Genomic DNA, 14,493 nt, shown 5'->3' on the forward strand with positions numbered 1-14,493 from the left:
AATGTATATGAAAGACCTTTATTTTTGTCCTTTAAATCTGTACGTGTTTGCAGCCAGATAAAAAACCCCGACATCTATCATAAAACTAAACCCATCAATTGTTTAGTCGAACGACACTATTAAGGACCAAGGTACTTGTTGTTTACACCCGTGACTGATTCCCTCGCATAAAGTTTGAGTGTAATACCTAAGGAAGTTATTCGGCTCGGCACGTTTGACACTGAAATATGATGGCAATTTTCAAGCTGCCGAATGTACCTAGCGGGTTGGCGGGAAAACTCAGTCAATCCTACTGTTTGTCGATCAACACGCCTCGTATCCACTCAAATTGAAAATGTTATTTGATTCTGAGGTTAGAATTTATTGTTGTCAACTTTTGATATTCATGACAGATGTTTATTTTGAACAATGAGTGAATTCAGGCTTCGAGGTTAGCCCAAGGCGATTGATGATTAAAATCTTTCAATTTATTTTTTTGTGGCGAATAACCAAGGTCGTCTTTTATTTTCGGGATCGAATTCGTGTTAAGTTATTGAGAAATTATTTTATACAAGTAGAAGTATTTTTATATGGAAATCGTATTAGTTCCATACCGCCGAAAAGCGACAATTCCATAGAGCGTAGGAAATACAGCTATAGGCCATAACACGAAAACAACCAGCTACTAAATATCCGAAAAGGGTGCCCATACCGCACAATATCACAGCTGATTACCTAACCAAACGGGGGCAGTATAATTAATTATACAAACCAATTCACAGATACATACTACTGTGTACCAATTGCATAAAATAATACAGAAGTCAAATGGGTAGATAGTCATAAGCAGGCTGTATAGAACGAGTATTTTACTGTGTTCCAGAATCAATTCTGCAAAATGATAATTTTATTCATAGAGTTCCCGCTAGAATCGTATCGCTTACTTTGTCCGTGATTTGGTTCAGAAATATTTTATGAAACAAACGTTCACATACACACGATGCTAATGTGCTAGTTTCCCACTCGACTGTTCTCGAAAGGGTAATGAAGGCAATTATCAAGTTTTTGTCCGCGTTCGAGTTATGTAATTAATGAGTGGCGGGGAGGCTTGTCCCGATGAGATCAGCCCTTCCACACACAAGTACTTCATATATCATGAAAGTTTTACTGTAATTAATCCTTTATTTGTAATTCATCAAAATGTTCATTTAGAAGCCGCGAATGGTTTTAGCTTTCGCTTTATTTGAGGATCATGTGAAAGAGAAACGTGACTAAATTAATTTGATTATGAAATGTATTTTTCTTAAAGTTACATTCATAAAACCGTCACTATAACTAATTGGCATTCTTTCTGGCCAGGATTGCGAAGACGTTGAAACACAAAATCTCATTTCAGTGTACCTTGTAAACAAGAACAGGCATCAGTCAGGCTGACCTCATAGGAATATAAATTAGGTACGTAGCATGATATAGGCAACAGAAGTGAAGAATGTGCTCGAGCCACGGGCATGAGTAATGACAGACATCGCTCTTCGAGTTCCTTATGAAGTGCAGTAAATTCATGTCGAACGAAATTTCACTTGTTCTGCTCAAGCTAATAGAATTTTAGGGAGACGTTCCAATATTAAAAGAGGGAACTGTAATTTGTCTAGATCAAATATCCGCGTAGTGGGTGGAATATTTTTAAATTTTGATGATGTATTTTAGGTGTGTTTTTTTTTACTGTGAATAAATACTTTTTGGAATAAATTCCATTAAAATTTGGTCTTAAAATTACGTAGTTCTTTATTTGTTTTAGAGTAGTTGATAAGCTTTCATTCGTAATAAAATACAGGCAACTTTTTTAGGAAAATAAAAATTTGTAGCAAAATGATTAACGTTCTGTTTCGGTTTAATCAAAACTTTTAGAAACGTGCAAATTGCAATAGTTTTTCCATATTCACAATAAATTGAACTTACTGTCATACAGTAAAGTAACCTAGTACAGCTAAACAAAAACAAAAACGAATTCAGAAAACAATTAGCTATTAAAAATAGAATTGAATTGTTACCAACATGTTTATAAACAAATTTCATAATATCACACGCTAAATTATACAAATATGATTGTACTGAAAGTGAGGAAAATTACGTCAATGGTATGAGGAGCAGAGTTGCCAAGATGTCAAGTCAACAGTGCTTACGGAATCACATTAAAAAGTTAGCAATTGGATCAAACCACGCATCACATTACGAAGTCTCACGGCCTTAATTAATACAGTATAATTAGAAGATTTGGCATTATACCAATGATATTGTTACTTAGAAATCGATTTGTTATATTCCCTTTGTGGTGATTGAGATTCTGAAACCCATGGAATATGTTACTGTTGATTTTTAGGGAATTCAAGATTATAAAAAAGTCAAACACATGAAATTGACATAAAGTATCCCTTAAACCATACCACGCATTGTCATTGTCAAAGGATGTTTTGCTACTGGCTAAATGCCTCTTTCCATATAGGTACAGAACGTTTGAGTATTGATCACCACGCTAGCTCATTGTGGGTTGACAACTCCTATTCAACGTATTTGGAATCTAGGTTGACTCACGATCAGTTTCTTCAACTTTTCTCAGCGGTTTCGTAGATGATTGATGATCCCGAAAGAAAGAAAACTATAACTTAACGAATACAAATTTCGTTCTAATTTTCTTGAGTTAGAATCCAACCTGCATACACATCGATCTATAGAACCGCAAAGTCACCACGAACTAGACAGAAGTCATATAGTGAAACATAATATTTTAGAGGTAGAAAGACAGGTTTTTTTCCATTAAGTCACTTCTGACTAAAGAGAGGCTTTCGTCCAGCCTCTTTTCCACCCTTCGAGTGGTAAAATGAAAAAACAACACAATTTACTTTGTTTTTTTAGTCATTTGAAAAGAACATGATTGCGTTCGTAATAAAAATCTTGAATGTCAAAATTATATTGTTTGTACCCTTATAATGATGCCGTACGATAAATCCAGAACCCTCATTACGACAACCTTTTTTACATTGCATTGGGTTTATATTTAAAATTAGCATTTGTGTGTCACGGTAACTAGTGAATAAAGAGCAGTTGTCGTAATGGAATATTCTATTTACGGTATCTTAATACTTATGAGTCTATTAATTAGGCTCTTTTTTGCTTGAAACCCTGGTCCAAATATCACAGAGTGGTAAAGAACTTTAAAGGAATATGCCCAGTAGGAGAATCTGGAGAAAGCTGATTTAAAAATCTAAGTAAAAAAAATATTCTTTATTAACTTTGAAAGGGCTGAAAGTCCTGTAAAACAAATCGTGCTTAATTTGAGTGTGATAAATTTTAGCTATGTTTTATTGTTACTAAAAAAAACAATATTTATTCAAGTAGTCATTTTTCAGGCACTTTCGAAACTTTCACATTAATGACTAGCTGTGGGGTTCTAAAATGGCCGAAAATTCTCCATACATACTTAAATACCTCTATAAATTAGTTCCAGAACAATCCCAAAATCGAATTCACCAATAAATTTTGTAGTAAATGTCATTAAACACATAACTCTGCAGCAAGCACGACATCATAATTGTATATCAGTCCCATAGGGATCGCTGTGCGTCAGCCACTTAATTTGTTGTGCCATTCGATAATTATAGGTAACTGGAGCGTGATTGAGTGCCTAGCTACTAATTTAGCTAGGTTAGGTTCCAGTCACTGTCCATACGTCTTTATCCGGTCAAAGTGCTTGCCCACTGTGTAATGACAAGACACAAGCACTATATACAGATGAGGCATTTGGGCCTATTCAACGTGTATTATCTGTACCCGTTTCACCATGCACGCGGCACAGTTGGCTTGCTCCCCATTGTTAACGATTGTTAGTTATCGAATAAGTGTTATTATATTATTACTCTATTGTTCAGTGGACCGATACGGAGGGAGATAATTTTGTGGAAGTGCTGCTTATATTTGACTAGGTATCTGATGTCGGAACAACAATGAAAATACCAGCCTATATATGTCCCAGTGCTGGGCACAGGCCTGTTACCGTATAGGAGAGGTTTGAGAATCACCACGGTAGCACGATTCCAGATTCCAAAATTTGGATGCCAGGTTTCCGCACGAGTCATTTTTAGTTTCAACGAAAGCAAAGAAAACATTACTGAACCGTAAGGACACCACGAAATTATAGTTTCTGAACAATAACAGCAAATTAGTTACCTGATTAATTTAGCCAAAATATAAGCTCAAGAAAATTATGAAAAAAAAGGAATGTCGAAAAATATAAATTTTATCTACCTACTAACTTCCCACATTTACAGCCACATATATGGAATCAAAAGACGAAATTTAATAGTTACGTCAGTTCGGGGAGAAAGGGAAACCATTGGCCGCAGCCTCCCCAGAGGGCGAACATTTTGACCGTAATCAGGCTAATGGACAAACCCTGTGTCCGATCCGCACAAGAGGTTCTATTCAACTGACACTTTAACAACCTTATTTTGTTTATATACAGTTACTCAGTACTTTAGCACTGTTCAATGAGACTCTACGTCATTAATAAACCAATTTATTGGCTGGAGATCGCTTTTGTCTTGAATGTTTGAATAGACTTTGTCTGCTTGAGTGAAATTGCTGGTTTAATTAGTATTTATTAGATGCTATTATATTATATTGCTTGATAATAATGTTTTGTGGTAAACAATTAAATTCGTAAGTTTGAACAATAGAGTGTTATTAGTTTGGATAGCCAGTAGTTTTGAAAATTTGGGCAAAATCTGGGTGTAAAGTTGTATACGTCCCTAATGTCACTTGTGATAAATAAAACACTAGGATCCAGAGAAGACAAATTTAATGAAACGTAGCCGCGGTGTCATTCTTTGCTCGAAAATCTTAACACCGCGATACAGAAAGGTGACGTCACAGTCATAACGCCATCTTTTGAATAATGATCAAACTACAACAACATAAGTTATGTATAAACTGTCATAAAACCATGTATAAAAATATTGTAAAGAAAATGTAACACTAAACCATTCATAAAACTTGTACATGCCACCCACCAAGGACATAATAGCGTTATGTCCTTTCACAAATTGCATAGATACCACCCACCATGAGGTCAGGGGCAAATAAATAATAACTAAACATCTTAAATCCTAAAATTATCGTAACGTAAAACTTAACTAACATGAAATGAAATCACATCATTTAGCGACAGGCAAGATACATAATTTTGATGTAGGTCTTTTAATAAGTGATCCGTTACACCTGAGAGTTACTACTCTTGTAACCTTGTCCAAACCAGGGTGTCTGTCTACAACCTTACCTAAAAGCCAACGGGCAGGAGGCAAATTATCCTCCTTGATCAAAACTACATCTCCAATATTGGGTTCTGGAATATGTTTTGTCCATTTATAACGCTGTAACAACTGAACCAAGTACTCAGCAGACCACCGTCTCCAAAAATCTTGCAACATGCGTTGAGTAACCTGCCAACGTCTTAGATTACTGATGTTTGAATGTTCATAATTCCGTTCAGGAACCGCTATCAGAGGCTCACCAATCAGAAAATGACCAGGTGTTAAAGGCGTAGGATCTGAGGAATTGTCAGACAACATTGATACCGGCCTGGAATTGAGGCAAGCTTCTACTTGAGACAACAGTGTAGACATTTCTTCGTAAGTAAGTGTTGAATTACCTATCACGCGTTTAAGGTGGAACTTCGTTGACTTCACACCGGCTTCCCACAAACCACCAAAATTCGGGGAATGAGGTGGAATAAAGTGCCAGGAGGTGCTGTTATTGCCCAACCACTCTCTAATTTCTGCAGCTACGGACGACTTCTCCGCTGCAACTAAATGTCTAAGCTCCCGGGAAGCACCAACGAAATTCGTACCGTTGTCGCTCCAAATGTCTGCGACAAAACCGCGACGAGCCACAAATCGTTTGAAGCCGGCTATGAAGCCGTGTGCTGTCAAGTCACTAATGACTTCTAAATGAATGGCCTTGGTTGCCATGCATACAAATACGCAAATGTAACCCTTGTGCGATTGGTGACCTCGACCCTTTGATGTTCTAAGGTTGATGGGGCCAGCAAAATCTACACCTGTATGGTAGAACGGTCTAGCGGGAGTGACTCGACTTTTCGGCAATTGACCCATAAACGGGGTTTGAGTAGATGCCGCGTACCGCTTACACTTAACACATTTGCGGACATAAGCCTTAACCTTATTCTTGGCTGACAATATCCAATACTTTGTACGCAAATGACTCAGCATTAGTGTTGGTCCTCCATGCAAAGTCATTTTATGGGCTTCATCAATGATTAAATCGGTGAAATGTCTGTTAGATGGCAAGATGATGGGGTGTTTGACAGCCTCATCCAAATTGGCATTTTGAATACGTCCTTTAACACGAAGAATACCTTCATCATCAATAACTGGACAGAGACATCTCAGTTTGCTTTTAGGTTTCACGCTTCCTTTCATTCTAATATCCTTCATTTCTTCATCAAACTCTTGCCTCTGAACATGTCTTATACATGTTTTTGTTGCGTCTTGTATTTCTTCAGGAGTTAAATACTTGTCATGTCTTTAGCCACCTTGATCCTTCCATCTCAAGACTCTTCTACAATATGCTATCACCCGCACTAACCTTTGGAGAGTGGAATACTTTGTCCATACAGGAACTTCCTGTTGAGTTTCAGTCGCGACGTGCACCTTGATTGTTCGTTTCTCCGTGTTAGTGACAATTGACTTTGGTCTTGAGTATTCAATTGTCTCTTCATGAAGCCACGGTGGTCCTTGACTCCACAGTGAGCTACATGCAAGTTCCTGTGGTGTCAAACCTCTGGATGCAAGATCTGCAGGATTATGCGTTGATTGGACATGCGCCCAATGTGAGTTGTCAATGCGAGAAAGAATCGTGGAGACTCGGTTTCCAACGAAAGTAGTCCAATGACTTGGATGTTTACTGAGCCATGCTAACACGATTGATGAATCAGTCCAAGCGCGTATATGAGGAGGTGATATCTTCATCACCTTAGCGACTTCAATAATAAGTTCAGAGAGTAAGACTGCTCCCATTAACTCCAAACGCGGAACTGACTGCTGCTTAACCGGTGCAACTTTAGTTCGAGCAGTAATTAAATTAACATGAATTTTTCCTTCGGCATCAATGGTTCTGACATACACTACAGCAGCATAAGCGGCAATTGACGCGTCGCAAAATCCATGTAACTCCATCAATGAGTCGTCGGCTTTCGTATTAATCCATCTCGGAATGCTGATCTTATTCGTCTCTACAAGGCTTGCACGGTAAGTTTCCCATTCACTAAGAAGATCTGGAGTTAATTCTGCATCCCAGTCTAGACCAGAAAGCCAGAGCTTTTGGATGAAGATCTTCGAGGTAATGATGCAGGGTGCGACCCATCCAAGAGGATCGAATAGCCGGGCGATGTCGGAGATTACTCTTCTTTTGGTAACTGGAAACTGCTGTGGAGGAAGTTGCACTGAATATTTACATTCATCATTCTGACGATCCCATGAAATTCCTAAAATTTTCACCACTGAGTCCAGCTTGATATCCCTTTCCTGCTCTTCCTTCTGCTTTGTCCTTTCAGCATGACCTTGAATTCTCTCGTTCAATTCATTGCAACTGCTTACCCATTTCTGTAGTGGAAATTGACCTTTGGTGAGTACTTCTGTTAATCTTTCATGTAGATGTAATCCTTGATCAACTGTCTGACAACCTGTCATTAAATCATCGACGTAAAAGTCATTTTTTATAATTTCAGATACGTCAGGGTAACTTCCACCTTCGTCGATAGCTACTTGCTGCAATGATTTCACTGCAAAGTAAGGAGCTGCTGCTGTACCAAAGGTAACTCTTACTAATTTATATTCCTTTATTACAGATTCCGGATCATCACGCCACACTACTCTCTGAAAATCCGCATGTTCAGAAGAGACCTTCACCTGTCTGTACATTTTTACAATGTCAGCACAGAGACTTATGGGATGCATTCTCCATCTCATAATGATATGACGTAACGGCGGTTGTAACCTTGGGCCTACCATGAGGTCATCGTTAAGTGACACTCCATTTAGACCTTTCATTGAAGCGTCGAACACTATTCGAACCTTGGTTGTTGTTTTGTCTTCACGTACCACGGCGTGATGCGGTAAATAAACAGCTGAAATATTGTTAAGCTCATCACTAGGTACAGGCTCCATGTGACCAAGGTCGATGTACTCTTGAAAGACTTCAGAATATCGAGCTTTGACTTCTGGATTTCTCTTGAACTTATTTTCAAGCAGATGGAATCTTCTTATTGCGAGATCTCTGGAACTTCCGTATTGACATTGCGGATCTTGATCGCGGAAGGGAAGATTAACTACATACCGACCCTCTTTATCACGGTGAGTAGTTTGAGCAAAAATGTTCTCACAACGTTGCTCCTCATCAGAAAGTATTTTCTGATCAGGTATGACAGACTCTATTTCCCAAAACTGTTGCAAAACTGCGTTGTCATCAGCCTGATCTGAGTTGCTGTGAATGACATGATGACAATGAATAGGGTCATCACTTGTTGAGATTTGTCCAGAGAGGATCCAACCAAGTACAGTATTCTGAGCGATAGGTGCGTTTGGGGAACTCTTAATTAAACCATCTCTCAGAACTTGGCCATATATTTCAGCACCTAGTAAGATGTCTATCTTACCTGGTGTGTAAAAATCTGGATCCGCTAATGTAATCTGTGTCAGCTCCGGCCAACTGAACACCTCTAATTTTTTAGATGGTAAAATCGATGTTATGCTGCCTAAAACAAAAGCATGCACTTGGATACTAAAACTAGGGTCTAGGCGTGAGTGAATAGTCACTGTGACTGCATACTTAGAGGCAAACGCGCTCTTCTCGCCGCCTATTCCTGATATTACCGTCTTCACTGGAGTCTTTTTTAGTCCTAGAAGCTGCACTGCTGATTCTGCTATGAATGATGCCTGAGATCCTTGATCTAATAGCACTCTCAGCAGTTGAGTAGAGCCACTTCTTGTCTGTGCTTCGACAAGAGCAGTAGCTAACAAAACTTGTTTAGGTAAAGACCCTTTTGAAAAATATGATACTAAATTAGAGGGTGACGGTTCATCTTCTGAAAGCGATGCCTGAACTCTGGATACCGCTGATTTAACTTCAGTTGCTATGTGGGAGTTCTCATTAGGGACGGCTGAGTTTGAGACCGACTGAGGATGTAGTAGTGAGTGATGTCTTCGCTTACATATACGACATGAGCCATTATGACGACAAAACTTAATAGAGTGGTTGGAGTTTAAACAACTGAAGCATAAACGCCTGGTTTGTACAAAGTTATGACGAGCTTCATAACTCTCCTTTGCAAACTTTTTGCAATGTGCAATTTTATGACCTTCCTCGCAGAATGGACAAGTCACTTCGTTAGGTTTTTTATCAGTACTAATGACATGGTGCGTTGTTGCTTTCTTAATAACACTAGCAGTAGGTTTGTTTGTCCCGGCATTCAAAAACTCGAGGGCCCGGAATCTGGCTTCCAAAAAATCTTTGAATGCCAAAAGTACGGGTAACTCATCCTTAGAACTCAATTTAGTTTCCCACTGTTTTCGAGATTCAAAATCTAACTTTGAGCTAATAATGTGAATGATTATGATGTCCCACGTACTGATGTCAATTCCTAGATTTTTCAGACCATTCAGACATTCCATAGTTGTGTCTAGTAAACCCTTAATGCTACTTGAGGACTCTATTATATTAGCCTGACTTAATAAGCGCTTTAACAAGCAATTGGAGAGAAATCGCTTATTATTATATCTACTGTGAAGCAACGACCAACATTCTTTATAATTGTCTGAAGTGACTGCAATATGCCTGACAAGTTGTTCTGCTTCTCCCGACAATAAACCTTTTAAATAATGCATTTTTTGAACATCTTCTAAAGTATCATTTTTGTGTACTAACGATGTGAATAAATCTTTAAAGGTTGTCCACTCCGCATAGTTACCAGAAAACTTTGGAATGCATATTTTTGGTAACTTAACACTGTTAGATGTTGAGTGGTCATTTGTCTTTGACTTCGGATCTGAACTATAATAACCAAATTTATTTAAAACCTCTTTCAATTGAATTTTGTGGAAAATGTACAGTTCTTCGGTAATATCATAAATATCATCCACAAAATATTTATCAGATTTTCGCTGAACATCTGAAGCATTCTGCACTATGTTATTATGAGTTGATGAAAATTCCTTCCACAAAGCTTCAAGTGATTCTAATCTAGTTTCAACATATATTTTGGTTATTCGATCTTTAGGCGCCTTTTTAAAGTTTATCTGAGCTTTTTCTATAAGAACCCTTTTATCATTTTGCAATTTATACATAGCCTCCATGACTTTGAATGTTTAAACAACAAATAATTGAAATAATTCAATGTTAAAATTTCGACTAAGATAAAATAACCACCAAAGACAAATTTCCACTAATAATAACAGACACAAATATCAATCAGCACACAAATAGTAATATCCTAGAATTTATACTAAAGATATCCACGATACTGAAAAAATTATTAAGTCCAATAATTTTAGAAGACTACTTTCTTCTATCTTGAAACTTGCACATTAGCAAATAGATAGTACTCACGACTTAGGCTTTAACAAACCACACTGGCACTAGCGCTGACTCCAACTCCGTGATGACTGCGTTGCCCCAAGAACGGGCTGCCTGCTGCGCTATCGCACAGGCTTCACCTCCTCTGCTGGTGCTGATGACGTCCAGCAACCCTGCGCCAACTCCGCTCCACTGGCCCTGTCCAGTTCAGGCCTCCCTGCGCCGGCTGCTGGTCCACACTCCCCGGCTGCACACCACTGGTCACCACTGCTTACTCCACTCTTGCACACTAGCTTGGGTGAGCGGCGCTTCACGGCGATCCACCCTGGTCTCCACACCGAGATTTACTCCAAACACTTCGGCACTGATCACTCACTTCTAGTTCACTTTATCCGACTCGATAGGACCATGTAAAGTTGTATACGTCCCTAATGTCACTTGTGATAAATAAAACACTAGGATCCAGAGAAGACAAATTTAATGAAACGTAGCCGCGGTGTCATTCTTTGCTCGAAAATCTTAACACCGCGATACAGAAAGGTGACGTCACAGTCATAACGCCATCTTTTGAATAATGATCAAACTACAACAACATAAGTTATGTATAAACTGTCATAAAACCATGTATAAAAATATTGTAAAGAAAATGTAACACTAAACCATTCATAAAACTTGTACACTGGGCAATCGAAAAAAGATTTCCAATTGAAGTCATAAACCAAATATATTTTTTTAAGACACAATACACAGATGATGAATTTTATTTAGATAAGAGAAACATTCACGAAAATTATTTGTTGAAAATTTTAATACCAATAGATCTGTTAAATTGTATTCTGCGTGAGAACATCGAATTCAACTCAGATAAAATTATGTTAAACCAATCGGAAAATACTTTAAGGTACGTAAATTCTGTAAGTACCTTGTTTCATAACCTCGTTCGCAATAATATTTCCGCGTTACAGCAACACGTATAAATCATGGTCCCATCTCTTTAGAACGAGAGGTATTCATATTTGAATAAATTTTGCTTTTGCCTTTGTAGATGTACAATTTTGTTCGGAGTTCCACTTTCCTAAGTAGATAAATGTAACGTGTTTTGTTAGTTTTGTAATAAAACTGTCGTGCTGAAAGATAAGGATAATCCAAAAAATAACGGCTACTACCAGCCGAAAGCCCGTAGGTGCGAGTGGAACTTGTGACATTGATGGTACGGAACCCAACGATGCAAAAACACAAATAGACTTAATAAAAGTTGGTTGATTGTTTGGGTGAAAAATATGTTTCAACTTTTAGACTATCACGGTCCATGAGACAGCCTGGTGACGGGACAGACGGAAGAGAATTATGTTTTTTAGCTGCATTTCTCCAAAAAAAGGCCTCTTAAAGTTTAAAATTTAAAGTATCGTAGTACTCGTAATGATTAGAAATTACTTACAAACTTTTATGCTTGCGTAAGTACTTCATAAACATCGTCGAAAAATGTGGATCTACGGCTAGTTTACAGGTACTAGGCGGCAACTGTATTGACTCGCATGACTTCAATTTTACTAAAGGTATATCACCACTTCTAACATTTGAGTTGTAGAAAGCATAGCGGCAACAATCGAATTGCAATAATTTTGCTTTAAGAGCTTATGTTTGCTTTGTCACTTGTCTCCTACTTATTATCACGAGTGAGTATGACTTGTTTCATTGTCAACTGGATTTACCCTTGGTAGTCAAATTTCACGTTTTCATTTGTGTATTCGAAAAATACGAGAGGAAACTTGTTTTCATTGAGTTGGTTATCCCATGGTCATTTTACTGTGATGTGGCTTTTGTTTGTCAACAAAATACGAATTGTGGATCGATATTTTTTGAGCGGAGTCCTTTGCATTACAATGATAACTTATACCTTTAGGGCAACGAATTATGAATAAAGAATTTGTGACAGCCATTGACCCTTCTACAGAATGTAATGATTTAATTTAAATTTTAACAAAGATTTATTCTTAGTATTCAAAATGAGCTTTCAAATAAACATAAAAAATAATAAAACATAATTCGAAGAAAATGTCTATGAAGTCAGACTATTTATGTAAACAAAGAATGAGAACTATTTCGTAATTTCTTGAAAACTACAACCACAACCAGTTTCTACTAAAACGTAAAAAATACTAAAACTATTCTACGAATTTATAAAAAGAATTTGTAGTAATCAGATCGGAATGCAAGTTTCCGCATTAACATTATGCATTCGCAAATGCAATGAGCATCACACATCTAATAATAACCCGGTTTGCTTTTCTAAGTCGAGCTAATCGAGTTCATCCGAATTCAGATTCAAAATCTCATATGAATTTGTAATCGAATATTCGAAATCTTTTGAATACCGATAGCATCCGATTTCTCATTTCATAGGAATTTAATATATCTACGAGTCTGTAAAATTTTGTAAAAAGAGAAACTAATATTGTACATACACATCTGAGAAGATTGGATTTGTCGTATTTATACCAAAGTACTCGATATTATTTTAAATTTTTGACCTGAACCTACACAACCATCCAAGTATGTATGATTTATAAACAACTTTCACAAGAATAGAACAAAGGCATCCATGAATAACTCTTAGACAACAGGAACAAATTCCTGTCAAACCCACTGTCAAAAAATCAAATATAAAAACTTACAACATTTAATAACATCGTCAATTAACATTCTATAATTACGGAAGTCAAACTTACCACATCTAATGTCGGACAATCAAACTGATCAACTTTAACGATTTTAACAACCCATTGATCTCATAAAATTCATTGCCCACGTACCTCAAGTTAGATTAAACTCTCAATTCTCGTTCAGAGCAGCAAACTTCTTGTTATAAATGAGAATGTTTTGCTAGGTACTTGCGATTCGGAATCACAGTGGGGTGCTTATATCACGTCGTTGTCAAGGGTTAAGCCCCGCTGTGTTCGCTATCAAAAATAAGCAAAGTGCCATCGTATCTAATTAAAAACTGCACTTTGCATAATGCTACAACATCACGCAGAAACAGGGTGGAGTCACTAATGAAGTTACCCTTAATACTTGGAAAAATATTAAGAGATGTATACTTTGCCGTCATTATGCTTTAAAACAGGGAGTGAGTAAAGGTCTTTTGTAGGTAAATATAACAACGGTTGAGAATTGCAATAGGGTTGGACCCTTTGTCTTTTTGGCGCAATTTCTGAGACCACGTTAAAGAGATTAAGAGCTAAATTCAGTTACGCGTTAGCATGGAATCAAAACCTTGACCTGACATGTGGTAGTGAGATCACTAAACCAATTAATCAACCCTGTGGTAGATAATCTATTAATTATTATGCTTAACATCAATCATAATAGTATAAATGTTACTGGCGATCTATTATGTTTACAAGCAAGCACTAAGAACAAATGAAATACAAGAACTGAATAACAAACTATTTGGTTAGCTCCTGTACATGTTCTGAAAGGTTTTGAAGGACGGCAGTTGCCATTATGTAAGCAAGACTGCGCTCTACCTAGCGCATAACTCCATCTTGCTTTCACAACCACCGAAATCTTGAGAGTTCATAATAAACGGTCAGAAATTAGATCGATTATTCTTCGAAGGTCTCCTTGACGTATAAACAATGTCGGCTATCTCCGGTTATCAAGTCTGTTCAAGTGTTATGTGTCTACTGTCTATTCAACTCAAGTAGCCCCTCTTAGTTTTGTGACTCACCATCTTAAGCGTTCAACTTTCGTCCAACACGAACATATCACGTGACACTTAATATCAATTAAGTAAGCATACATGTCTCGAAAGTCACTTAATCTTAACCCCTGAAAGACGACGTCGCTTTGTTTATAGTTAACTGTGTG

General features: G+C 37.4%; 2 protein-coding genes across 2 annotated transcripts; both read right to left on the bottom strand.

Annotated features, from left to right (window-relative positions):
• Nucleotides 1–5,189: 5,189 nt before the first annotated feature.
• Nucleotides 5,190–6,488, bottom strand: LOC113497407. Its single transcript, XM_026876951.1, has one exon. It carries the CDS (start codon nt 6,486–6,488, stop codon nt 5,190–5,192), a length of 1,299 nt encoding a protein of 432 aa, XP_026732752.1.
• A 1-nt stretch (nt 6,489) lies between these two features.
• Nucleotides 6,490–10,437, bottom strand: LOC113497377. Its single transcript, XM_026876917.1, has 2 exons — nt 6,664–10,437; nt 6,490–6,551 (listed from the first exon to the last, which is right to left on the bottom strand). The coding sequence occupies exons 1-2, from the start codon at nt 10,401–10,403 to the stop codon at nt 6,521–6,523; spliced, it is 3,771 nt and encodes a 1,256-aa protein (XP_026732718.1). The 5' UTR covers nt 10,404–10,437; the 3' UTR covers nt 6,490–6,520.
• Nucleotides 10,438–14,493: the final 4,056 nt, after the last annotated feature.

Source organism: Trichoplusia ni, chromosome 9 (assembly GCF_003590095.1).
Source record: "Trichoplusia ni isolate ovarian cell line Hi5 chromosome 9, tn1, whole genome shotgun sequence".
Classification (NCBI taxonomy): Eukaryota; Metazoa; Arthropoda; class Insecta; order Lepidoptera; family Noctuidae; genus Trichoplusia; species Trichoplusia ni.

What these genes read in the sequence shown, in the direction of transcription:
- LOC113497407 (XM_026876951.1), bottom strand. Translation starts at nt 6,488, where the DNA reads ATGAAGGATATTAGAATGAAAGGAAGCGTGAAACCTAAAAGCAAACTG.
- LOC113497377 (XM_026876917.1), bottom strand. Translation starts at nt 10,403, where the DNA reads ATGGAGGCTATGTATAAATTGCAAAATGATAAAAGGGTTCTTATAGAA. An exon ending in CAACAGGAAGTTCCTGTATG is followed by an intron (nt 6,552 to 6,663) that starts GACAAAGTATTC and finishes TTAACTCCTGAA; the next exon opens with GAAATACAAGACGCAACAAA.